At 36.7% G+C, this 27,527-nt stretch overlaps 1 protein-coding gene across 6 annotated transcripts in view; it reads left to right on the top strand.

The window, feature by feature from the left end:
* LOC101894336 (longitudinals lacking protein, isoforms A/B/D/L) overlaps positions 1-27,527 on the top strand; it is a 743,553-nt gene that overhangs the window by 536,424 nt on the left and 179,602 nt on the right. For all 6 annotated transcript variants that reach the window (XM_059119169.1, XM_059119168.1, XM_059119166.1 and 3 more), the window contains one exon: positions 19,983-20,143. In XM_059119169.1, coding sequence (XP_058975152.1) covers positions 20,003-20,143 — 141 coding nt within the window. In that variant the 5' untranslated portion in view covers positions 19,983-20,002. The remainder of the gene's footprint in view (positions 1-19,982; positions 20,144-27,527) is intronic.

The following is a 27,527-nucleotide window of genomic DNA, read 5'->3' as shown; positions in this document are numbered from 1 at the left end:
TCAAGGTTGGAAAGTATGTTTGATAAATATAGTTAGTTTTGGAAAAGTGTACTAAATGGTACTAAATTTGGAACAGTTTGTTTTAGGGTGAATGGATGAAGTTGGAATTTTGAAATTTTCTATTCGAGTTCCTTGTTTGTGGTTAGTTTTTGATAAAAAAAGGGGTTTTGGAAATGGGCACTACAAGTGCACGAAAAGTACTAAAAAGTACTATAAATGGTACAATTTGGTATTGGGTGAACAGATAGTGCTTGAAATCTGAAATTTGCTATGAGGGTCGCTGTTCATGTGTGGCCTAATCATATAGAGGTGGTTTTGGAAAAGTGTTCTATAATTGTACGAAAAGTACTAAATGGTACTAAGTTTGGTATTGGGTGAAGGGATAGATCTGGAATCCTCACATTTTATATAGGGTCTCATTAGGTATCTGAATTTGAGATATGGAGTTGGTTTTGGAGTATGAGCTATAATTGCACGAAAAGTACTAAATAGTACTTACATACTACGAAAAGTACTAAATGGTACTAAATTTGGTATTGGGTGAATAGATCTGGAATCCTCAGATTTTATATAGAGGTCTCATTTGGTATCTGAAATTGCGATATGGAGTTGGTTTTGGAGTATAAGCTATAATTGCACGAAAAGTACTAAATAGTAGTAATTTTGGAACTCTGATGAACGGCTTGGATGAAGGGGGGTATATTGTTTTGGAGATGCGAACTACATGTTACTGAGATAGGTATTGGGTGAGGCGATAGATGGATGTGGTTTTGGGTGGTTTAGGAAGTGTCCGAAAAGTACTAAATGGTACTAAATTTGGTATTGGGCAAATGGATAGAGCTGGAATCTTGAAATTTGACATTGAGGTCTCTGTTGGTATGCAGAATTGAGATATGGCTGTGGTTTTGGAAATGTGTACAATAATTGCTCGAAAAGTACTAAATTGAACTAAATCTGGTATTTTGTGAAGTGACAGAGCTGAAGTCCTGAAATGTAATATAGATGTTACTGTTGGAGTCTGTGGTTAATATGTGGTTCTGGTTTCGCAAATGTGTAATATGATTGTATGAAAAGTACTAAATGGTACTATATTTGGTACTGGATGAAGGGATACGTCTAGAGACCTCGAATTTGTTATTGAGGTCTCTGGGCTCAAGATATGGAGCTAGTATCGCAAACGTGTGCCATAATTGTTCGAAAAGTACTAAGTGGAATTAAATTAGGTATTAGGCGAAGGGATAAAGCTGGAATCCTAAATTTTGATATTGAGGCCTCTGTTGGTATACGGAATTGAGATATGGAGGTGGTTTTATACGAAAAATACTAAATGAAGAAATAGGGCTCTCTTGGTATCTGCTGCTGACATCTTATGTCGGATTTGCAAATGTTTACTATTTTTGTTCGAAAAGTATTAAATTGTGCTAATACCGGATCATTGATGGTGTCTAGGATGGTGAGATGAAGAAAGTTTGGGATATTACTGAATTTCGAAGAAGAGCTGAAATCCTGAAGTTTGATATTGAGGTTGGTTTCTAGGATCCACATATGGAGATGTGGAAATTGTTTTGGACAGAAAAATATGATGCCTGTCCCCTGTAAACTTCAAAATTAAAGATTTTGAAAAGTGTTTCTGTTAAAGTACAAATTTCCTATTATTCCTTCCGAAAAAGGGAAAAAAATTGAATAATATGCAAATCCTTGAAAATCTGAAAATTTAGCACGATGTATGAAAGAAGAAACTGAAGAAATTATGCATTTTTAAGTACTAAAAAACACCTAACACAAACTTATGAAGCCTTACCCACACTTTGAGATGTTTTTAAGTTTTGTTTGCAACCATAGTTTGCAATTTCTTTTTTTTTAACTTCAACTTTAACAAACAATTAAAAAATTCGAAATAATTTAAAAATTTCTTTTTTAACAGATTAATAAATTTCTATACTATACCCCAACCCATGGTGCATGCCGTCTGAAAATGATATCGTTTTGTTTGTATCTCCAGACTGAACTCAACACTGGTCGGCTGCCATGAGTTGCGCTTGCGCATTTTCGACAACGCATGCTGTGCGTATGGCTATAAATCAACATTTTATTTGTTGAAATAAATCTGCACTTTATTGCTTCATTATTATGCGAAATTGTTATTTATGGCAGCAGGAAGTGGCACACACACTCACACACTTTCGAGCAACACTCACAGTAAATGGGGAGCACTCAAATGATCCTCTTCTCCCATGAACTGGATTTGAGGAGGAGGAGGATATATTCCAAAGATGTCTTCAAAAACAAATCAGATGATGAGTTAGTTATCTAAGTTTTTTTTTTTTTTTTGAAATGGACATGGGAAGAAATTTTTCAACCTTAACGCGCCCAGCACCATGCAAGCACTATGCATGCAACTGATTCGATGACAACCAAAGAAAATCAATCAAATTTTATTTGAAAAGAATATTTGCTTTATTTTGTGATGTCTAAAATCAAGTTTAAAAGCAATTTATGTTAAGTCATTTCCATTTGCTATAGAAATATATATTTTTTTTTTTTTTTTTTTTTTTTTTGGCGAGATAAACCATTTATCGATGGAAGCGAGTAATACTGGTAGGAATGAATTGCGATTTTTTTTTTTTGGCGTTGGAATTGGTTATTTTTGAAGCAAATATTGTGAGGTATGATGTGTTTCCGATTGTGATACCTACAAACTAATGCGGTCAAGAAAGCCAAGCTAAGATTATGAATTTGCTTCCAGGATTGAAATTAAAGTTTTATTATAATTAGATTATTAAAGTGGTAGTACTATTTGTAAATTTATATCATATCTCAATCCCAGATACCAACACAGATCTCAGTATCAAATTTCGAAATTCCAGCCCTATTTTCAGTTTGTAGCTCTCTCCGTTCTCTGTGAACAGATGTTGCTATTTTCGAAGTTTAGTAAAATTTTGCACTCCCAGATACCAACACAGATCTCAATATCAAATTTCGAGATTCCAGCCCTATTCTAAGTTTTTAGCTCCCCCCGTTCTATGTGAACGGATGTTGCTATTTTCGAAGTTTAGTAAACATTTAAAATATTTACTAAATTTATAGTTCGAATTTCCAATAACCTTTTGGTCCATCCAATTTGCACTCCATCAGTGACTCTCATTCCAAATTTCAGGCATACCACATTTAATACCATTTAGAATACATAAGTAGGAATTACCCAAAGCTTCCAACATATCCCGATTCTACCCTCCCACAATAATCCCAATTCCAAATTTTAGAATTTCACCCCTGTTTGTTCGCCCAGATACAAATTGTACTTTATTTAGTACATTTTAGTACATATAAATACAAATTTCCAAAAATTCTAAAAACACTTATTTCCCATTTTCAGGATACCAGCTGTATTAGTTCACACAAATCCAAATTTTACTAAGTTTAGTACCATTTAGTACACATTAGTACGAATCTCCAAAACTACCGGAATACCTCAATTTTACAATGCAATAGTAAACTTATTTCAAAATTTAAGGATTCCAACTCTATTGGTTCTCTCAAAATTTAAGTTGTACCCAATTTAGTACCATTTAGTACACTTGAGTACAAATTTTCGTAACCACCTTCCTCATACAGTTCAATAGAAATCTTGTTTCCAAATCTCAGGACTTCAACTCTATTGGTTCTCCGAAAATTTAAATTGTACCAAATTTAGTACTACTTAGTACAAATGAGCACGAATTTTCAAAACTACCTACATACCTCAGTCTTACAATGCAATAGTAATCTTATTTCCAAATTTCAGGAATCCAACTTATTGGTTCTCCCTAAATGTAAATTTTACCAAATGTTGTACTATTTAGTACAAACTTCAAAAACGGCCTACATTCCTCAGTCCTAGAATGCAATTGAAATTTTATTTCTATATTTCAGTATTCCAGCTCTATCATTTCGCTCAAATCGAAATTGTACCAAATTTGGTACCACTTAGTACTTTTTGAGCACATAAGTACAAAATTTCGAAAATGTCCTCCATATCCCAATCCCACACTCCGCCAGTAATGTTAAATTGAAAATTTTACTACTCTAGCTTCAACCGCTCCTCCAAATTTAAATTGTACTAAACTTAGTACAGTTTAGTACTAAATGAGTACACACTTCCAAAACTACCTCCCTACATCAAATCTACTCCTCAATCTTGACTCCCATTCAAAATTTCAAGTTTTTAACTCTAACCGTTCATATGATACGAAATGGTACCAAATCTTGCACCTTCTAGTACCTTTTGTACATTTATAGTGCAATTTTCAAAAAAAAAAAAAAAATCCCTTTGGACATAAGTTTAATTTCGAAAATGTCCTCCTCTCCTAGAATTGGGATCTACACTTCGTCAGTAATGTTAATTTCAAATTACAGGATAGCAGCTCCTCCACCCGTTCCTCCAAATTCTAATTGTACTATATCTAGTACCGTTTAGTACTTTTTACTTCCAAAACTGCCTCCTTACATCGACTCTACTCCCTGACCTTGATTCCCATTCCTAATCTCAAGTTTTTACCACTAACCGTTCACATGAAAAAACAAGTAAAAACGTGAACTTAGAATACCCCCCACCATTTGGAGCGAATTTGGCAATTTAAAAAACAAACAAAATTCGTTAGAAATTCTGTTAAAATCTTAAAAATACCAAATGTAGCTGCCATATTAGGGTCTAAACGACGACGTGGACCTGCATAGGCAACGTTTGCCATAAGCCATTACAATATTGAAATGCGAAACTTGAAAAAAAAAAATCGGTGCATAATGTAGCTAAAATCACAAATATATGGAGGTATATGGGGGCTATACCAAAACGTGGACCTGCACAGACAATTTTCTGCCTTAGGTTGTAGTATCCATTGCGAACTTCAAATACTAAATTTGAAACAATTTCGATGAAAAATGTCGCTAAAATCATTAAAATACCGACTATAGGGAGGTACCGTAATATGGGATCTATACGAAGACGTGGACCTGCACAGACAATTTTCTGTCTTAAGCTGTAGCATCCATTTCGAACTTCAAATACAAAATTTGAAACAATTCCGGTGAATAATGTCGTTAAAATCACCAAAATATCGAATGTCGCGAGGTACCGTTATATGGGGGCTATACCAAAACGTGGACCTACATAGCCCATTTTCAATACCAAAAGTCATGCAGATATGATATACAGTTGAGTAAAATTGTATCAATCTACTTCATGTTGTTCGGAAGCTAGAGTGAATTCCATCGACGGACGGAATGATAGACGGACGGACATCGCTAAATCGACATAGAATTTTATGCTGATCAAGAATATATATTCTTGGTGGGATCTAAAATGTATATTTCGAGGTGTTACAAACGGAATGACAAACTTAATATACCCTCCATAGTATGTTGGAGGGTATAATATTGGAGCCAAATGCAGCACACCTTAGTACTTTTCGTGCAATAATAGTGCGAATTTCCATAAACCCTTTGGTCCACCATGAGTGACCCTCATTCCAAATTTAAGAGTTCTAACTAAAGTGGTTCCTTAAATATAAACGGTACCATATTTAGTACATTTTAAAAATTTTCGTACCGTACCTAGCACGAATTTCCAAAAAGCCAGTCATATCTGACCCCTTCAATCAAAATTGCAAGACTCTAGCCGTGTCTTCGCTACATTGGCTACCAACCAGGATATCACAAGTTTAACTCCTTCATCAGGCAAAAACATGTATTTATCCTACTTTTCTCAAGGCTTTCCTATTTCCTCGTGTCGGAGGATACTGAAAGTCCAGTCCTGTCAAACATAAGATCCATTTTCTTTTGTTTTATTGCTGCTCAATCTATCTTCCATTTAAACTCTTTTTTTATCTCTTTCTTACCCCATCTCTTGAAGATGACCAAAATGTTCCTATAAGAGTTCGAATGCAATAGATATCAATCAGGGCAACCACAGATCCTCCAACTTAACCCAATATCTTATTTATAAAGTTCTTATCTAACATTCAACAAGTTTGATGACTTCTTTTACATATTTTGTCACATTATGTGACTGACCAACGCTAGCGATCGATACATGGATATAAAAATACAACAGAACACCCCAGGCAGCCAGCCAAGTCATGCATGGCAGGCAACGAAACCAAAAAAAATCGAAGAAGAAAATTTGAATATATTTGACATTAATCTATATTAAGGAAAAACGAATATGTTTAACAAATCGAAATGACTGTAATTAATAATCTCTAAGACAGAACATACTAATTTGTTAATTATAGGCCTAGCCGCAGCGGAAAAACAGGTGTTTCGAGTGGCCAAAGTTGTTGCGGTTGGCAACAATAAACTGGCAAAAAAAACCAAGCAAGACACCAGCGAAAAAAATAACGAACAACAAGAAGGTAGTTAAAAACAATTTAAGACTATCTGCAGCAAAAACGAAAAAAACGTTGTACAGAAGCTCTGAACAAGCTACATGAAACCAAAAAAAATGGCTCGAACTGTTCTTGTCTGCCTTTGGGCTACAAAAATTATGCGTTTAATAAATTCGAACAAACGCATATCATTAAAAGTGGCTCGGTGCAGCTCAGCTCAGTCATTCAGGAAAGGCCCAGGCGCCACTGCATTGTAAACTTTTTGCAACAACACAAAAAACAACAAAAGTTGTAATAAAGCTCACAGCAGCATCTCAGTTTCTTGAAGCCATACTGCCGGTGGCTTCTTTGGCAATTACAACTACAGCATGATTGAGTCATGTCAATTTTAACATACCTATCATATTTTTGTTGTATTCTAGGCTCTGTTAGCCAATAATATCTTCATTTTTTCTCAACTGGCCAACCAAGTGGAAGATTTCATTCCATGTCTGTGCCATGATTTATGAATATTCATGCAAAAAAAAAAGCAACAACAACAACTTCTTAAATAAGTTATTAGTCTGTAACTTGTTTTCGAACGCTGATTAATTTGTCTTGTTAACGCAAAAGACAGACGTCATTTTGTCGAACGCACCTAAAAATGAATTGTTGTTGTCCATTGTCAAATGATGATGATGATTTGTCAACAGGCCATTGATACTTGTCGCAATGCGTTTAGACCTCACCAGAAGATAAGTTGAAACATGTTTGGAAAGGCATCCAACAATCAGAATGTTGCATGGCACATGTTGTGGTAGAGTATGTATGCAATAAATATCGGAAAACTTTGGAGTTTATAAAAAAAGAAATGTCGATATTTTTGATTATTGGCGATTTTTGAAGAAATTTTTTAAAATTTCCAAAGGTTTTATGTTTTTAAAGAATATACCTGTCCTCGTCCTTAAACCCCCTTTTTGGGTGGAAAAAGATTAGACCTACATATGTCAACTTTCAAATTGATTGGGCGCCAAATATGTAATTCTAGGCCAAATGGAATCAATTGTGGCCCGACCACAGTTTGGCTCTATTTCACCCGGAGGTGAAACTTGCTCACGAGCGGGAATGCTCGAAGAGTGGAAGTTTATAAGGAGTTTGCTCTTCATTCATGTTTTATGAGGGAACGCTCCCAAGTCACAACTGTTTCCAAAAAAAAAAAACCCTAAGTTCGGCCAGACTGAATTTTTAATACCCTCCACCATTTGGAACGAATTTGGAAATTTTCAAAAAAAAAAAAAAAAAAAACGGTAAAAATTCGGTTAAATTCCTAAAAATACCGAATGTAGATATTATATTAGAGTCTATACGACGACGTGGACCTGTATATATTCAAATGCGAAACTTGAAAAAAGGTGAATATTTTGCTAAAACCATCAAAATACCGAGTATAGGGAGGTACTATTTGGCTATACCAAACCGTAGACCTGCACAGACAATTTTCTGTCATAGGCTCTAATATCCATTACGAACTTTAAATACCAAATTTGAAACAATTCCGCTGAATAATGTAATCGCTAAGATCAAGCAACAGCCGAATATCGGGAAGTACCCTTATATGGGGGCCATACAAAGACTAGTATCTGCGCAGACAATTTTCTGTCATTAAATACCAAAGTTGAAACAATTCCGGAGAATAATATCGCTAAAGTCATCAAAATACCGAATATCGGGAGGTACCGTTTTATGAAGGCTGTACGAAGACGTGGACCTACACAAACAATTTTCTGTCGTAGATTGTAATATCCACTTCGAACTTGAAATACCAATTTTGAAACATTTCCGGAGAATAATGTCACTTAAATCATCAAAATACCGAATATTTAGAGGTGCCTTTATATGGGGGCTATACGAAGACGTGGACCTGCACAGAAAATTTTCTGTCATAGGCTCTAATATCCATTGCGAACTTTAAAAACCAAATTTGAAACAATTCTGGTGAATAATGTCGCTAAAATCATTAAAATACCGAATATCGGGAGGTACCGTTATATGGGGGCTATACGAAAGCGTGGACCTGCTCGGACAATTTTCTGTCTTAGGCTGCAATATCCATTACGAACTTTAAATACCAAAATTGAAACAATTCCGGTGAATAATGTAGCTAAAATCATCGAAACATCGAATGTAGGGAGGTACCGTTATATGGGGCTATAGAAAGACGTGGACCTGCACAGACAATTTTTTGTCATAGGCTGTAGTATCCACTGGTGGTTAAGATATGGAGGTGGTTTGTAAAAAAAAAAAACAAGTAAAAAAGCTGTAATTTCGGGCGGGCCGAACTTCTAATACCTTCCACCATTTCGAACGAATTTTGCATGGATTTGGCGTGGACGTGCACAGACAATTTTCTGTCTTAGACTGTACTATCCATTGCGAACTTCAAATACCAAATTTCGGCGAATAATGTCGGTTAGATCACCAAAATACCGAAAATAGGGGGTTTTCATTATATGGGGCTGTACCAAAACGTGGACCTACATGAACCATTTTCAATACCAAAAGTCCTGCAAAAATAATATACATTTGAATAAAATTTTATCAACCGAATTTTTCATTCGGAAGCTAGAAGCTACATTTCCACTGACGGACGGACATCGCTAAATCGACTTAGAATTTTATGCTGGTCAAGAATATATATATTTGTACTTTGTGGGGTCTAAAATAAATATTTCGAGGTTTTACAAACGGAATGATAAATTTAATATGCTCTCCATACTATGGTGGAGGGTATAAATAGAATTCTAAATTGTACTAAATTTGGTATTGGATGAAGGAATAGGACTGGGATCCTCCAATTTCATATTGAGGTCTTTGTCGGTATCTGGAATTGAGATAAAGAGTTGTTTTTGGAAATGTGTTCTGTAATTTTACGAAAAGTACTAAATTTGGTATTGACTTAGGGGATAAAACTAAAAATCCTGAAATTTGATATTGAAGTCTCTTTTGGTATCTGGTGTTGAGAACTGGTGTTGTATTCTGTCCTACAAAAATTACTGAATTGTGAAATGTACCCTATAGGGTTTCTTAGAAACAGCCGCAAAAAAAAACTCATTTTTTGTGTGACCTAAACATTTGCTGTCAGTTAGCTAATTTATGTCAGAACCATGAGGATGGGTCAAGTGTCTGGCTCGGCAATGGCAGATGAAAAACACAATTAATTCCTCTTTGACATGCACTTTACAGCGAAAAAATTAACTAGAAACTCAATTTTAAATTGCCAGCAACAAGTGATCGGACAAGGGGGCATTGCATGCACGGCAGGGTGACTAGTGAAGGAGAGAACGCAAACACAAGCATCAAAACAACAATTCCAATTAAAACTGTTAATAAAATTTACATTGCTAATCCAAGCGAGAGACCTTTTGAGAATCGCTGCAAACCCTACAAACAGCCAACTTTGTGTGATCCCTCCCAACCACGTAAGGTACAATATGTCACCACACAAACCGACCGACTGACCAACCAAAGAGAGGTATGTTGAACGAAACTATGAAGATCGCAAAAAAAAGAAGTTTGACCAATCATTATGTGGCTTCTCTTATTCGCTTGCATTTTGCGGCACACAATTTATTATGTGGCATGCGTCGGTGCAGCACTTGTTTTGCAAATTGCACTTAAAAATGCATTTATTACCCCCACATGTTACCCGCTCATGTTGGCCGATGATGAGGAGGTTAATGATGGCAATCATGACGATTAAGGTGGTGTTTGGCTGTGAGACAACAACACTTGACACGTTGTGAAGGGGGGCTCTCTGAACGACAATCCTTTGCTCTTGACCTGAGAAACTGATATTGTGCCAGAGGATATTTTATTAAAAAATTAATTCACAAAATTGAGAGGATATTTAGTTGATTTTGATCATTGTGAAAGTAAACACACAAGGTTTTGAATCTATAGCGGTGTGAGTAGCATGTGTGAGTTGGCTTTAGTTCGATGTTGCTATAGAAACGCAGAACTTGACATTAATAATAAAATATAACTTAGATTAACAAAAGCTGTAATGCAAAATAATCCTTGAAATATTCGGAACTCTTTTGAAGAAGCTACATAGGATATACTACGAATAATTTCAAAGAGATATAATGCCAGAGATTTTCTAATCTTAATGGAGACAGCTCCGAAAATGGACTAGAAAATGTAATCAAACTCGTCAAAATACCGAAAATCGGAAGGTACAGACTGTCATATTCTGTACTACCCCTTGGGAACTTCAAATACGAAATTTGAAATCAATTCCGGTGAATGATGTTGCTAAAATCATCAAAATACTGAATATTGGGAAATACCTATACAAAAAAAGGAAAGTGCCGTTATATGGGGCTATACAAAGACATGAACATACATAGACAATTTACTCATTAGTAACTTCAAATTCGAAATTTGAAAAATTGAAACAATTCCGGGGGTGCCGTTATATGGGGGCTATACGAAGACGTAGACAAGCACAGACAATTTTCTGTCCTAGGCTGTAGTATCCATTACGAACTTCCAAAACCAAATTTGAAACAATTCTGGTGAATAATGCCGCTAAAATTATCAAAATACCGAATATTGGGAGGTACCCGAAGACAATTTACTGTCCTAGGCTGCAGTACCCATTACCAACTTCAAATACAAAATTTGAAAGAATTCCGGTGAATAATGTCGCTAAAATCATTAAAGAACCGAAAAGAAGATTGTACCTTTATATGGGGGCTATACGAAGACCTGGACCTGCATAGACAATTTTCTATCACAGACTGAAGTACCGATTTCAAATACGAAATTTTGAATCGATTCCGGTGGATACTAAAATCATCAAAATACCAAAAAAGGGTTGTACCGTTATATGGGGGCTATACGAAGACCTGGACCTGCATAGCCAATTTACTGTACTAGGCTGTAGTACCCATAATACCCATTATCAAATACCAAATTTGAAAGAATTCCGGTGAATAATGTCGCTTAAATCATGAACTGAGTATAGGAAAGCACCTATATTTAGGGGCTATACGAAGACATGGACCTGTTCGGGAGGTACCTGTATTTAGGGGCTATACAAAGACTTGGACCTGCATAGACAATTTTTCTGTCATAGACTGAAGTACAAATTGGGAACTTCAAATACGAAATTTGAAACAATTCCGGTGAAGATTGTATCTAAAGTCATCAACATGCCGAATATCGGGAGGTACCCTTATATAGGGGCTATACATAAACGTGGACCAATATAGCCCATTTTCAATACCAAAAGTCCTGGAGACCAAACACACATTTGGGTAAAATTTTAGCAACCTACTTCATTGCGTTCGGAGGCTAGAGTGATTTCCACAGACGGGCAGACAAACGGACGGCCATCGTTTAAACTTCATAGAATTTTATGCTGATCAAGAATATATATACTTTGTGGGGTCTATAATGTATATTTCGAGGTGTTACAAAACGAAATTACGAACTTAATATACCCTCCGTACTGTGGTGGAGTGTATAAGAATGCATTTTTCGACTCGATTGCGCACTCAGAGCAAACTCTTAATCTATTATGAGCGGGCCCATTCTTACTCCCAGCACTGACTTGGGAGTGCTCCCACACACAACAAGAGAATGAAAAGCAAACTCATTATAAAAATTCCACTCTTCGAGCACTCCCGTTCGCAAACAAGTTTCACACCCGAGTGAAAACGACTAATTCAATGCACAAATCAAAATTCATTCTATTTGGGCTGGCATTAAATATTTGGCGCCCAATCAAATTGAAAGTTGGAATATGTAGGACTAATCTTTGTCCACCCAAAAAGGGGTTTTAATGACGGGGACAGGCACATACCTTTGAAAAGATGAAAACTTCGAAATTTTTAAAAAAATCTTCAAAAATCAGCAATTTCCTAAAATACGGTCATCGTTAAATCGCCATAGAATTTTATGCTGCTCAGGAACAAATATATTTCGTGGGGTCTAAAATGTATATTTCGAGGTGTTACAAAAGGAATGACAAACTTAATATACCCTCCATTCTGTGGTGGAGATTATAAAAATAGAAAATATATTTGAATTCGAATTTGTACCACGATCCCTAGCTAAACCAAATGCTTGACGCTTTTTCAGAACAAATTTTAAAAATTCAAAGCATCTCGTACTTTTTTACAAAATTAGGTTTTGAAATATGTTTATTACTTGTAATCCCAATCCTTAATCTAACATTTCAAAATTCTTTAATTCGTTCTCTAAATAATTTTTTTTGAACCTCTCCCCTCTACTCTTTCCCACCAACCACCAATTCCCCCATTTTTGCCCATCAACTCAACATCACCCCTGTGCTGCATAATTAAAACAACTCAAATTGCAAAGACATACAACATGTGTGAGCAACTCCCTGGTCATACCAAACCGCAATTAATACCGGATCTCTCTGTTGGCGTTTGCCATTTCTTCTCTGCTTTTTGTTTAGAGCCAATCCCGCGATAGATTACCATTCTTCAGCCGTACATATATTCACACATCCATGTTATAGGCTAATAAAATATAAAACCTCGGGGACTTAACAATAAATCCAAATCAAATTAAATTAAAACAACACTGAACTTGGGTTGTGTCTTAAACTGTGTGCCTTTTTTCAAAGTGGCATTTGAGAAGACTCGAAGAATGATCTGTTCCGACTAATGGTGTGCATAGGTTTTGGGACTGCAATTTATTTACTTGCACTTGGCTTGATGGCTGGCTGGCTGGCTGGCTGGTTGGCTAGTTGGTCATTTTATGGCCAGGGAACAAGAACAACGGTATGGTTTAATTACATTTTTGTTTTTTGTTCGAACCCCCACTTCTTGGACTATAAATAAAAAAATGCGTGAGTGAGTGACTAGTCTAGTCCTGGTAGGCATCACCACTGCAGCAAGAGTAATGTGTCATAGCGCGTTGTAGTCTAAGCGCGTCTCTGGCATGTTGTTGTGATTCCTTTTCTATTTTTTTTTTTTTTTTTTTTGTTGTGAAGTTCATTGGAAATGACCGACACGTCTTTTGGTTGGAAATGTTCGAAATCATGTTAACAAAATTGCCCGAGTGGGTAGTAAGACATTGTGTTTTCATTAGGTTTGCTTTCTATTCTATTCTTTTTTTTTTTTTTGTTTTTTTTTTTTTTTTTTGCTACAGCAATAATCAAGCAGAAAACAAATGTTGGAACATACATATGTATGTAGATTTACGTTGGTACTGGAAGTTGGTATGGAAATGTGTTGAAAAGACTTTTTTAAATGTCTTAAAATAGGAACAGTTAAATAAAAGTTTACAACGACTTTATATGACCTAAAAACAAATACTACCAATAGGGGACAATGATGTTCGCAATAAAACCTCCACCTCTAGAGTCCAAACTAATTAAGATAGGAAGCTAAAATTTTCCACAGATCTGCTTTTATCTGCAGGCAGGTTATATTCGGTCCACGATATCATGTAGAATCCATACTATGTGATCCAATGGTTTATTGTTGGCCATTTCCAGGTGGTCTTTAGGTTAATTGCCTGAACCTTTATTGGTTAGTTTCCTGGCTGCTTTTGCATAGGATGGCGGCTTTTCACCCGTTTCCTCGGACCGCTTCCCCTTCTGTCGGGTCAGGGATTTCTTCTCAGAAACCTCAGGTTTAGCAGTCTATTTCGTGGTTGGGCTCACCTTTTCGGTGTAGGGCCAGCCTCCTCGCCCTCGGTCGAAGGATTCCTATCACAGTCTTCTTTGCGACGTCCTTGACTTGATTTTCCCGTAGCACTTGAAGTTGGGAAGCTCTTTCTTTTTCGGTGGCTTTGCAATGTTCTATACCTCAGGGGAACTGATCCGCTTTCCTGACTCCAAGGGAGTGTGGGAGTACTTTTGGAGCATCCTGCGACTCTGAATTTTTTCTCGTCTGTTGCTTCTTCAGCTTTCTCCGTTAGGCAACAGACAACGTTATCGTTTTAATTGTGATCTTACTTCTTCTATCGTTTTGTGCGCCTCCTTCTTTGTTGGGATTCGCAAAATGGTGGTGTTTTTGGTGCTGCTGCTGTTAGATTCGAAGTCTGAGGCACTACCAATCGTTGAAGTCTGGGTCGAGAATATGCTTCCCTGGAATTCCTCAAACTCTCTGTCTCTCTTTAACCATCGTTAGATAACGGCGAGGTGTGACTCGTGGCTGTATCACAAGGACCCGCCGGTACTGGGTTATTTATGCCCTGCACCGTAATCTTTTTCTTTTTCACATATTTTTCCATGTTTTTTTTTTTTTTTTTTTTTTTTTGTTAATCAGTTTTTTGTCCACGGGGAATCCGAATATACCCAGAGACGGGTGATCAAACTAATTCGCTCCAATCAGTTCGTAACTGTGTCGCCCTTGTTCGAGCAAAATACATGTTATTTCCATCTCCCCTTATCCACCGGTGGGGACGCGCCCTTTAGGAGAACTGAGAAACACCCCCATTATATTATACATTTCCTTTGGAAGCTCGGATTTAAGAACCAGCCTCAAGTTGAGAGGGTCTAACGCAAAGCAAACTGGTTCTGAACCTAACCGGTTTTAAACCGAACAGCTTTTTCTAAAAATAAACCGAAATGTGACCAAACCATTGTCTAAAAAAATTGAATCGAACCAAAATCCGTATTTCAACTTTAAATAAAAAATTTCCGGCTAAAAAAGTTTTGCCTCCAAAATTAGGAATTTGTATCGGAACGTAAACAACGCTTTATTATTTTTTATTAGTTCCTAATAACATACAGTTAAATTGTATGATTAAATGAATTTTTAGTATAAATTGTTGAAAATTTGTTCCGAGGCTAGCCACAGCGACTGATTTAATGAATTTTGATTTGATTTATACCTAATGCTAAACCAAACCGAACCAAAACTACGGTCAAAGCCGACTGAAACCATTTCAAAAACCGAACCATGATTCAAAAATTAACGCGAATCACTGAAACGAACCAATCCAAAACGACAGGTGGTTCGTACTCCAGGCTTCTTGAATTTTTTTCTCATTTTAGTTATCATAGCACACATCCCAATCTTCCCTTCTTAGTTTACATTGTGTGACTTTTATGTGAACTATTTGCAACACTAACTTCCTACACATCTGCCCAACTATTTCCAATTTCTTTGCAATTGAAGACCAGTTCGTTGTGATTTGAATATTAATTAACAAATATTGATTGTCATTCCAATCACGAAATGATTTTTCGGAATGATTTATGGCATGTTAATTGTCATTTTGCGATTTTTGTTTCTTTCTATTGTGATTTGAAAGTGGCGATGGGCTTCAAATAACTAAGTGGAAGTACAAAAGTAAAAATTCCACTAATGCAAGGAAATGAAGGCAAAGAAATAAGGCCGAGAGATTCATTGTGGTTTAAATATAGATTTGAAGCCTACCAAGGGTCCTCTGTGGAAAGAACACCACCAAAAAGTTCTCAATGTGTAAAAAAGCATCAAAAGGCCCTTCGAGATTTTTAAGCTTCTTTTTATGAAATAGGGAGTCTTTTATGAATAGAAGACCGTAAACAGGATAGGGGCCTTTCATCAGAATTTCCGGGGACAGAAATTAATCAAAGACTTTCAGAAAAATTTCCGCGTCTTCTAAGAACTGAAATAATTTAAAAAATCACATCCGGATAGAATATCTTCAATATACCCTGTTTGGATAAAAGGTCATCATCAGGTTTTCTTTTGATAAATAAACTCAATAGAAAATGGTCAATTTCGTCTAATTTGGTTGGGAAATAAACCAAAAACCTTCAAAATATCGAAAATTTTGCAAGGTTAGAACAGACATACAGAGAATCCCAAATATTAAGTTTCGGCTGATATGGTTGGAACCTGGTCCATAAACCATCAAAATATCAAAAATCTGCATGTATATGGGGGCCATACATAAACGTAGACCAATACACACCATTTTCAATACAATCAGCCTGCATATACAGGCTGTCATTTCTAAGTCACTCGTCCGACAGCTGTTAAAATTATTCCAGTGATACAATTGTTTACAAGCGTAGCATTTTGGTGAGATTTTTTAAGAAAAAAGTTATTCGTGATGGAATTCAGGCGTAATAATGTGATTTCTTTCTTGTAAAGAAGCAACTAGATCGAAACCCGCGTCGCAATGAAAAAATGGCTCGTGAGCTGAGCATATCGCAATATTCCATTCGGCAAATATTGAAAAATGAGCTCGGGGTAAAGCCATTGAAATTCCAAAAAGTACAAGAACTTTCACCGCAACAAAAAGAAATAGACTCAAAAGAGCTAAAGAGTTGCTTCGCTTGGCCGAAAGTGGTGAACTGCCGAATTTGGTATTCTTCGATGAGAAAACATTCGTTGTGCAGCAGTTTGTAAATAAAAAAATGATCGTATTTCCTTGCCAAAGAGGTCAGCTGAAAATGTGCGCCTTCGGTGAGCCACCAAAACTCATGCGCCGGCCATGGTGATGGTCTTGGCCGCCATAACAGCCGATGGTCGCTCTCTGCTCGTATTAATCGATCGTGGCATCAAAATAAATGCCGAATATTATAGCGAAAATATTCTTTAGAGTATATTAAAGCATTGGGCGCGCAAAGATTTTGGCCGCAGACCTTGGACATTCCAACAGGACTCAGCAACATCGCACTCAGCACGCGCCACACAAATGGTTACAAAATGAGGTTCCTCGCTTCATTTCCAGCGCACAATGCCCACCAAAATCTCCGGATACAAATCCGTTGGACTATTGTATCTGGAATATTTTGGAAAGCAAGGTTGGCACTAAAACAAACCAAAGTGTCGATCACCTCAAGCAAGTGCTTCGCCGGGAATGGGTCAAAATACCGCATAGCAATATTCGGTCAGCGTGTGACGGTTTCATTGGCCGTATGAAGGTGACCACTCCAAACAAATCTAAATTTATTCTAGAATTTGATGCTATTTCCGACATTTTTAGCTTTCATTCAATAATATTAAAAAAAATAAAAATTATGGCATTTGACTTTGTTGCAGGTTTTTTAGCTCACCCTGTATGTAGGAAATATAAGGTCTTCTCTTATATCTGTAAAATACTTATGTAAGGCCTTATCTCCTTGGAGGACGGCCTGAAGGGATTCTACTCATCGAACTCCGATTGAAGTCTTTTATTCTTGGCTGCTTTATTGAGAAAGAAGACGTTAGAGCTCTTCTGTGATTTTAAAGATTTTAAAATTTCCACAGTTAGTCTTTGTGTACGTTTTCACAGAAAGAACCCTTCATTTGCTGCTTTGTTGAGAGAGTTAGAACTTTTCTGTGGATAGAAGACCTTAAACAGATGCCTAATGGGTAGACGACCTTCAATAGGTATTCAATGGATATGTGAGGATTTAATACCTTTAGCAAGGCTTCTATATATATTTTTAGATTTTCTATTTGACGGTGGTTACAAGATCTTCTTTTGGTCTTCTGACATTCCACAAATCTTCCATAGATACAATTTCTTTTGTAGACCTTCAAAATATAGAAAAAACTGTAGGTTTCCTATATATGGAGGATCTTATAAAGATCTCCTAAAGATTTTAAAATTTCCACAGATAAAAGTCTTCCACAGAAAGAACCCTTCATTTGCTGCTTTCTTGAGAGAGTTAGAGCTTTTCTGTGGGTAGAAGACCTTAAAGAGATACTTTATGGATATACGACCTTCAATAGGCATTCAATGGATATATGAGGATTTAATACCTTTAGCAAGTCTTTTATTTTATTTAAGACCTTTTATTTGACGGTGGTTACAAGATCTTCTGCTGGTCTTCTGTGGGTAGAAGGTATTCCACAAATCTTCCAACGATAAAAGTTCTTCTGTAGACCTTCAAAAAATATAGAAAAACATGTAGGTTTCCTATATATGGTGGATCTTATACAGATCTTCTAAAGATTTTAAAATTTTCACAGATAAAAGTCTTTGTGTCTCTCTTCCACAGAAAGAACCCTTCATTTGCTGCTTTCTTGAGAGAGTTAGAGCTTTTCTGTGGGTAGAAGACCTTAAACAGATGCTTTATGGGGTAGACGACCTTCAATAGGTATTCAATGGTTATGTGAGGATTTAATACCTTTAGCAAGGATTCCATTTATTTATTTAGACCTTCTATTTGACGGTGGTTACAAGATCTTCTGCTGGTCTTCTGTGGGTAGAAGATATTCTACAAGTCTTCCAACGATTAAAGTTCTTCTGTAGAAACTGTAGATAAAAGTCTTTGGGTATCTCTTCCACAGAAAGAACCATTCAGTTGCTAATTTATTGCGAGAGAAAGAGAGAGAGCATGTATGGGTGGAGAATATTTTCAGTGTCTTTTTGGGAATAACTCCTTCAAAAGGCCTTCCATGAATGGGAGACCTCCGTCACGTCTCCTATGGATGGTAGTTCCTTAACAGATTTTCAATATCGAGTAATCCCCTCAAGGGTTCGCAATTGTCCTCAAGTTATGAGAAATTTGGTCATTCTGGATCCATCGACTCACTTGCCACACCCGACAATCCCCCTGCTGATAATTGCATATTTTCGCTGCAAAAAAAAAAAACTAGTTCCTCGCCCAACTGGGGATGGTGCGTTTTTTGTCCCTACTATTTACGCCACATTCCGAGCGACGACAAGTTGTGGCAGTGGACATTGTTGCCCGGTCCCGGGGTATGAGCTATGATATGTTCTCATATCAATTACGATACATTTAAATGCAATTAAATTGCAGTGTAATGCAAAACGTAACAAGCATTTAAAATAAATTCAAATGTAATCACAGCGCATGAGCGACCGCATCGCAACGAACAGAACAGACAGACACACACACACTCTCACGTCTGAGTCTGAAATAAACCAAGTGCATATTTGTTTGTTGTTTGACGTCGTATATTCATACCACAATATTAACAAAATCATACAAATTAAACAAAACGTATGAAAAACTATACGACTTAAAGGTTGTCATGGCGATGATGGTTGGGGTGATGGTGGCGGCGGTGGCGGTGGGGTATTTGGTTCTGATGGTGTTGGGCTTGTTGTTGCTGCCGTTGTATTTCTTATGTTTCGAAAACGTGTAAACACCACATGACATCGAACACGCGCGTGCGCAAATGCCAACTGAATGCATATTAAATGCAATGAATGCCAACCAACCAACCGAACCAGCGACCAACTGAACAACCACCAGCCAACAAGTCATCCAATCGCTGTATCGTTCGAGTGAAGTGCAGTGCGCGCTCGCGCATCACCACCACAATATGCAGATTAATTGCTGTTGTTGTTGTTGCGCTGTTTTTTTTTCAGATTCATTCAGAGCTGTTGATTCCAAAATTTATGTATGGCATAGCTCTCTATCTCGACGGCATGTTTGCCATCCCGCAGTTGCTTGGCTTGTAAACACCAACAGTTGTACAGATTAAATTACAATTTCCGTGATTTTTATTATGTTATTAAGATTTATATTAACACAAACACACCGATACACAGCCACATAAACGCTCAAACAAAGAGAGCGCACACGGATCCTTACTTTGATTTAGTACAGACATTTCGGCTAACATTACACTTGGCTAATGAAGATTTTCTTAACGTTTTGTTTTGTTTTTTTTTTTTCTCCCCTCTTTCTCTTTGCAGCAGCGTAAGCTGTCACCGACATGGGCAGTGAGCACTACTGCTTGAGGTGGAACAATCATCAATCCAACCTGTTAGGGGTGTTTAGTCAATTACTACAGGACGAGAGTCTGGTGGACGTCACATTATCTTGTTCAGAGGGCGCTCCCATCAGAGCCCATAAGGTAAGTGGAAGAAATAAAAAAAAAATAAATAAATAAAAATAAATAAAATAAAACAAACCAGTAAGGAAACGTCAAAGGTCTGGCGGGCCGACTATATGATACCCTACACCACTTTGCGTATTTAGTAGAGCTCGTGTAACAAAAATCTTAATTTATGTGAGGTAGATCATACCAACTATGAACTAAATAACATTGATGTATACAGCATGATATGACTTCGATAAGGATTATATTAAAAATATTTATTGGAGCAATTGATATACCGGAACGAGTTTCACCGAATGGTAAAATTCGGTTGAATATCAAAAAATCGATTCAATTTGGGAAGATATCACATATATGGCGAGCAATAACCGTAAAATCGGATAAAGAGGTATATCGATGCTATATAAAAATCTGAACCTATTTCAATAAAATTTGGCAGAGGTATTGGAGCAGTATCTGATGCCCGGGTTAAAAAACTCTTATTGTGGGGTGCATATTACGCATGTAAGGGACTTAAAATCTCAAGTCGGATGAAATATATATATATGGGAGCTATAGCTATATCTAAACCAATTTTCGCCAAAATTTGAAGTACTGGCTTCTAGGCTAAAATCCCTCGGAAGTGCCAAAATTCAGTCCATTTGGGCTAATATTAGACATACAATAAACCTAAAGTCGGATAAAGATATATATGGGAGCTATACCCAAATTTGATCTGATCTCGATAAAATTTGACAGAGATATTTCTAGGCTGTATCTGATGCCTGATATTAAATATTATTGTTGTGGAGTGCATATTACGCATGTGAGGGACTGAAAATCTCAAGTCAGATGAAACATATATATGGAGGCTATAGTTTTATCTGAACCGATTTTCACCAAAATTTTGCTTCTAGGCTAAATTCCGTCGGAAGTGTCCAAAAAGATATTTATGGGAGCTGATCTGATCTCGATAAAATTTGACAGAGGTATATCTGTGCTGTATCTGATATCTGGTAGCAAATATTATTGTTGTAGAGTGCATATTAAGCATGTGAAAATTTGAAGTACTTGCTTCTAGGCTGAATTCAGTCGGAATTGCCAAAATTCAGTCCATTTGCCTGATATTTGCGATTTGGTGCACAATAAACCTGATATCGTATAAAGATCTATATATGGGAGCTGTATCCAAATAAAATGTTAGGTACTTATTTCGGACCTGTATATGATAGCTGGTACCAAGGATCATTGTTGTGGAGTGCATATTACGCATGTGAGGGACTTAGAACCCCAAGTCGGATAAAACATATGTATGGGAGTTATAGCTATATCTGAATAGATTTTCTTAATCAAATTTGATGTACATGTTTCTAGGATGAATTCAGTCGGTATTGCCAAAATTCATGTAATTTGGGCTGGCATTAGTAATTTGGTGCACAATAAACCTGATATCGGCTAAAGATATGTGGGAGCTGTATCGAAATCTGATCCGATGTCGATAAAATTTGACAGAAATATTCCGGGCTGTATCTGACACCTGGTATCAAATATCATTCTTGTGGAGTGCATATTACGCCCGTGAGATTAAATCGGGTGAATCATATATATCGGGGCTATAACTAAATTTGAACCAATTTTCACCATTTGGTGCACAATCAACCCGAAATCGACTGAAGGTATATATTTCAATAGGGCTCGTCCTTGGCCCAAACAAATATTGTTTTGAAAATTAAAAAAAAGTGAAAAGGCTGTATGTTCGGCCGGGCCGAACTTGAAATACCCTCCACCATTTGGAACGAATTTGGCAATTAAAAAAAAAATAAATAAAATCCATTAAAAATTCTGTTAAAATCTTAAAAATCCAAATATAACAATTATATTAGGCTTTATACGACGACGTGGACCCGCAGGGGGCAACTTCTATCATAAGCCATAAGAATATTTACATGCGAAACATGAAAAAAAATTCGGTGAATTATATATATAGCTAAAATCATCAAAATACCGAATATCGGGAGGTAACCTTATATAGGGATTATACCAAAACGTGGACCTGCACAGACAATTTTCTGTCTTAGGCTGTAGTATCCATTACGAACTTCAAATACCAAATTTGAAACAATGCCGATAAATAATGTCGCTAAAATCATTAAAGTACCGAATATCGGGAGGTACAGTTATATCGGAACTATACGAAGAAGTGGATTTGCTCCTACAATTTTCTGTCTTAGGCTGTAGTATCCATTATGAACTTCAAATACCAAATTTGAAACAATTCCGATGAATAATGTCACTAAAATCGTCAAAATACCAAATATCGGGAGGTGCCGTTATACGCGGGCTATACGAAGCCGTGGATCTGCACAAACAATTTTCTGTTATAGGCTGTAATATCCATTTCGAACCTCAAATACCAAATTTAAAACAATTCCGGCGAATGATGCCACTTAAATCACAAAAATAGCGAAAATAGGGAGGTACAGTTATATGGGGGCAATACCAAAACGTGGACCTGCATGGCCCATTTTCAATACCAAAAGTACTGCAGAAATGATATACATTTGAGTAAAATTTTATCAACCTAATTCAAAGATTCTAGCTCTTGACGATCACTCATCAAAAGTGTTTAAATTTGGTACGTTTCAGTACTTTTCGTACGAAGTTCTGAAAACTAGTGACCGTTTTTCAATATTTCAAAGCTACCTGTAAATTTGCACATTTTAGTATGTTTTTTAAAAATCTCGCTTTATCTGAACACCTTTACAAAAACTGTATCAACCTACTTCATTTCGCTCGGAAGATTGAGTGATTTCCACAGACGGATAGACGGACGGACATCGCTAAATCGACATGGAATTTTATGCTGCTTAAGAATATATAGTTAGTGGGGGTATATTTCGAGGTGTTACTCCAAATACCATGGTGGAGGTTATAAAAAATCAAACAGACGGACGAACAGACTGACAATGCATAAATCGACTCAGAAAGAGATTCTATAAAGATCCTCAAAAGTAACTATGCCTCCATCTCGCATCCTTCTCCATGTTGCAAACAAATGCCCAAAGACATAATACCCTTACCACTATGTGTTGTAGGGTATAAAAATTCAAGTCAAATTCCAATTTGTGCTACCAAGCTTGGGAGATTCCAAACCTTTTCTCCGCAAATTATCAAAATCAACACCTACTTAGTATGGTGTCACAATAATGATGCTCCACTCGTCACACCGTTTTCCCCCAGGTTATTTTGTCACCATGACAAGGTCATTTATAATTTTTTGTATCGTTGTTGTTGTTGTTTCCTTTGTTCTATCGACACTACATTGCATGTTGTGCAGCGTAGATATGTATTTTTGTTTTTACACATAAAAAAATAAGCTCTACTATGTTCAGCGGAACGTAGAAACGCGTTTGTCAATTAAAAATTCTTGTTAAATTAAGCGTAAAATTCTAGTAAGGCTTCGCTGTGATGAAAAAACAATAACAACAACAATAATGCATACCCTATCATCATGATCGGAAAAAAAAACTATGCTTACAATTCACATTCACAACTTTGTTTTCGCATTCACATTTTATGTACAGTGGGCGACAACGGACTGAAATGATTGAATATCTGAGTGACCTATCAACGACTAGGCGTCAAGCCTGAAAATAGAATCCAAACATGTTGTGTGAGGGGTCCCGATTCGTGTAAAGGTGTTGAGATAAAGCGAGATTTTTGGAAAATCTACTAAAATGTGCAAATTTACCGGTAGCTTTGATAGGGTCACTAATTTTCAGAAATTCATACGAAAAGTACTAGAACGTACCAAATTGTAACACTATTGTTGAGTTATCGGAGCTAGAATCTTTAAATTGGACATGAGAGGAATTCACACTATAAGGGTTCGAACAGTACAGACATTTACTTCATGGCATCTTTAAAATGAGATTAACTTTTTCACTTCTTTTTCGTACGAAAAAGTACTAATCATACCAAATTGTAACACTTTGGACATGGGAGAGAAGTACAAAATTTAATCTCATGACCTCTCTAAACTGAGAACAAATAGTTTGACATGGAAGCAATTTTTTTTTTGTAATGGAGAGGCACTTCGAAAAATACGAAAAGTAAAAATAGTCTCTCTTGGGTGAGTTAAGGGAGAGTTATGCTCTTTCTTTAAAGGTTTAAAAACACGAATAGGTACAAAATGATACAATTTTATCCCAAATAACTTAAATTAGAAGAGGACTAAAAATTACATAATAGTACGATGTTATTATCGTGCCATCAAAAACACAAGATTTTTGTAATTTTGTAAGTTCGTACGAAATACTGCATAGAAGTCACTCTTTATATGGGGGGTGGCACATGGTGGGATTTTCGAAACATGTGGCACCTTAAGGTTAAGAAAAGTACTGAAGGTTACGAAACAGAAACAAGTAAAAAGAAACTAAATTTGGCCGGGCCGAACAATTAATATCCTCCGCCATTAAGAAAATGTTAGGAAAATAAGGGGGGCTATGTGAAGATGAGGACCGTCATTTTTATACCATCCACCATAGTATGGAGGGTATGTTAAGTCTGTCATTCCGTTTGTAAAATCTCGAAATATACATTTTAGACCTCAAAGTATATATATTCTTGATCAGTATAAGATTCTATGTCGATTTAGCGACGTCCATCCGTCCGTCCGTCTGTGGAAATCACTCTAGCTTCCGAACAAATTGAAGAAGGTTGATTAAATTTTACTCAAATGTATATTATGTATGCAGAATTTTTGGTATTGAAAATGGGGCATGTAGGTCCATGTTTTGGTATAGCCCCCTATAATGGTACTTCCCGATATTCGGTATGTTGACATTATTCACCGCAAATGTTTCACATTTAGTATTTGAGATTCGTAATAGATACTACAGCCTATGACAGAAAATTATCTGTGCAGATCCACGTCTTCGTATAGCCCCCACATAACGGTACCTTCCGATATTATGTATTTTGATGATTTTAGCGACATTATTCCCCGGAATGGTGTCAAATTTGGTATTTGAAGTTCGTAATGGATACTACAGCCTATGGCAGAAATTTGTCTTTGCCGGTCCACCCTTTGGTATAGCCCCCATATAACGGTACCTCCCGATACTCGGCACTTTGTTGATTTTAGCGACATTATTCACCGGAATTGTTTCTAATATGGTATTTGATGTTCGTATGGTAGGAGATTGTCTGTGCAGGTCCAAGTTTTCGTATATCCCCCATATATCGGCAACTCCCGATATTCGGTATTTTGATGATTTTAGCTACATTATTCATCGGAATTGTTTCAAATGTGGTCTTAAAAGTTCCTAATGGATACTACGCTCCTATGACAGAAAATTGTCTCTGCAGGTCGATGTTTTGGTATAGCCCCCACATAACGTTACTTTCCGATATTAGGTACTTTGATGATTTTAGCGACATTATTCACCGTAATTGTTTCAAATTTGGTATTTGAAGTTCATAATGGATACTACAGCCTATGACAGAAAAGTGTCTGTGCAAGTCCACTTTTTCGTATAGCCCCCGTATAACGGTACCTCCCGATATTCGGTATTTTGATGATTTTAGCGACATTTTTCACCGGAAATGTTTCAAATTTGGCATTTGAAGTTCGTAATGCATACCACAGCCTATGACAGACAATTGTCTGTGCAGGTCCACATTTTGGTATAGCTCTTATATATCGGTACCTCCGGTATTCGATATTCGGTATTTTGATCATTTAAGCTACATTATTTTGGGAAAATTTTTTCAAGTTTCGCATTTGAATATTGCAATGGCTTATTAAAAAAGTTGCCCCTGCAGGTCCACGTCGTCGTATAGACCCTAATATAACGGCATTTTTTCGGTATTTTTAAAATTTTTACAGAATTCTTAGCGGATTTTATTTATTTTGAAAATTGTCAAATTTAAGCAAGCCCCTTGCTGTACCAAGTCTGTCTCATCATAAACCAAACCGAACACTATATATGACTGGCATTATCAAGTCAACGAGAATTATTTGTCTTATGCGGTAAACGATATATTGTCGAAAGCTGAAGTATCGGTTACATACGCATTCCTAAAACCACCTTCATATCTCAATCCACTTTAGCCCTTTTCGTACCCTTTTGTTATGAAATTCCAAAAATCCTGCCTTATCACACGTCTACGCACCAAGACTGACCCTCATGCTAAATTTTAAGATTCTAGCTTCTGTCGTTTCGTACATCAACAGTGGCGCCCAACTTCGAAATGACAAATTCACCCATTCAATGAAACACAAATACTAAAAACTATAGTACTTTATAGACCACATTTCCAAAAATCTATCCTAATTTAAACCATAAATCGTACCGAGTTCATATTATAACATTTAATACATTTTGGCATTGTTAGTATACTTATTACTGGAATTTCGCATACCCCACAGAGGACCAAATCAAAATTTCTCTGTTCAAATACCCATATGATGTACCTTCTTCACATAAGCAATCCAATTCATATTGCGGATTTTCAACACATTGAAAATGCCACAAAATATCAAATAGGTCGCTTATTGGAAGCAAATTTCCGAACTGTAAAATGTTGACATTTTCAATGTTACACCCTTTTTTATGTTTATCAAAAATTCCATAACACTTCATAGTTTTACACCTGACTGTAACTGGCTGCAATGCTATCACGTCAACCACAATAGAATCTCAATGTCATTTCATGGTGTTTTTGTTGTTGTTTTTGCTTTGCAATTTTGTCACAAGCGTGTTTCCCGGCAACAACAATTGACGTTGACGACGCTGCAACTGCCACTGACTGTGCCACTGCAACTAAATGTGGCATTATGATGATAAAGTTATTTTCTTTAAAGGTGTGCATACCGACATATGATGTACCATGCGTCTGGCTGCCTATATATTTTTTTGTTCTCATTCTATCCCCCCACCCCCCTTTTGCCACCCATATAAATATAAGACATTTTTATAAAGCTCAGATCGAATGGTGGGGAGAGGGGTTGTTTTTAAAACAAAAAATTAAAAAAAAACGAGTGCAATTTAGTGCCAGCGCCAGCTATCACACACTGGCACTCAATGCGCACACCACCCGAGCACCAGAGCACCATCACCGCCACCAAGTTGTCAACTGCAGCGAGTAAATTGATCAATTATTATGCGTTTAAAAATGCAACTTGTTCTGTGTCTTAATAAAAGGCACAAGCAAACCGAATGCAACCCGAGGAGAAAAGAACAAAAGGAAGACAACAAGAACAGCAATACTTTTGACATATAACTAAGCTACTTCATAGACCTAGACCGGCAGTCAACCAGGCAGCCAGCTCTTGACTATTGGATACATAGCAGCAATCTTTGTTATTGAACCACCCCTCCTCTTCCCCCCTTAAATGCCTATTCCATGGCCCGGT

Source organism: Musca domestica, unplaced genomic scaffold, assembly GCF_030504385.1.
Source record: "Musca domestica strain aabys unplaced genomic scaffold, Musca_domestica.polishedcontigs.V.1.1 14, whole genome shotgun sequence".
NCBI classification, from domain to species: Eukaryota; Metazoa; Arthropoda; class Insecta; order Diptera; family Muscidae; genus Musca; species Musca domestica.
The sequence above is the reverse complement of the archived record's forward strand: the minus strand, read 5'-3'. Positions and strand labels throughout refer to the sequence as shown.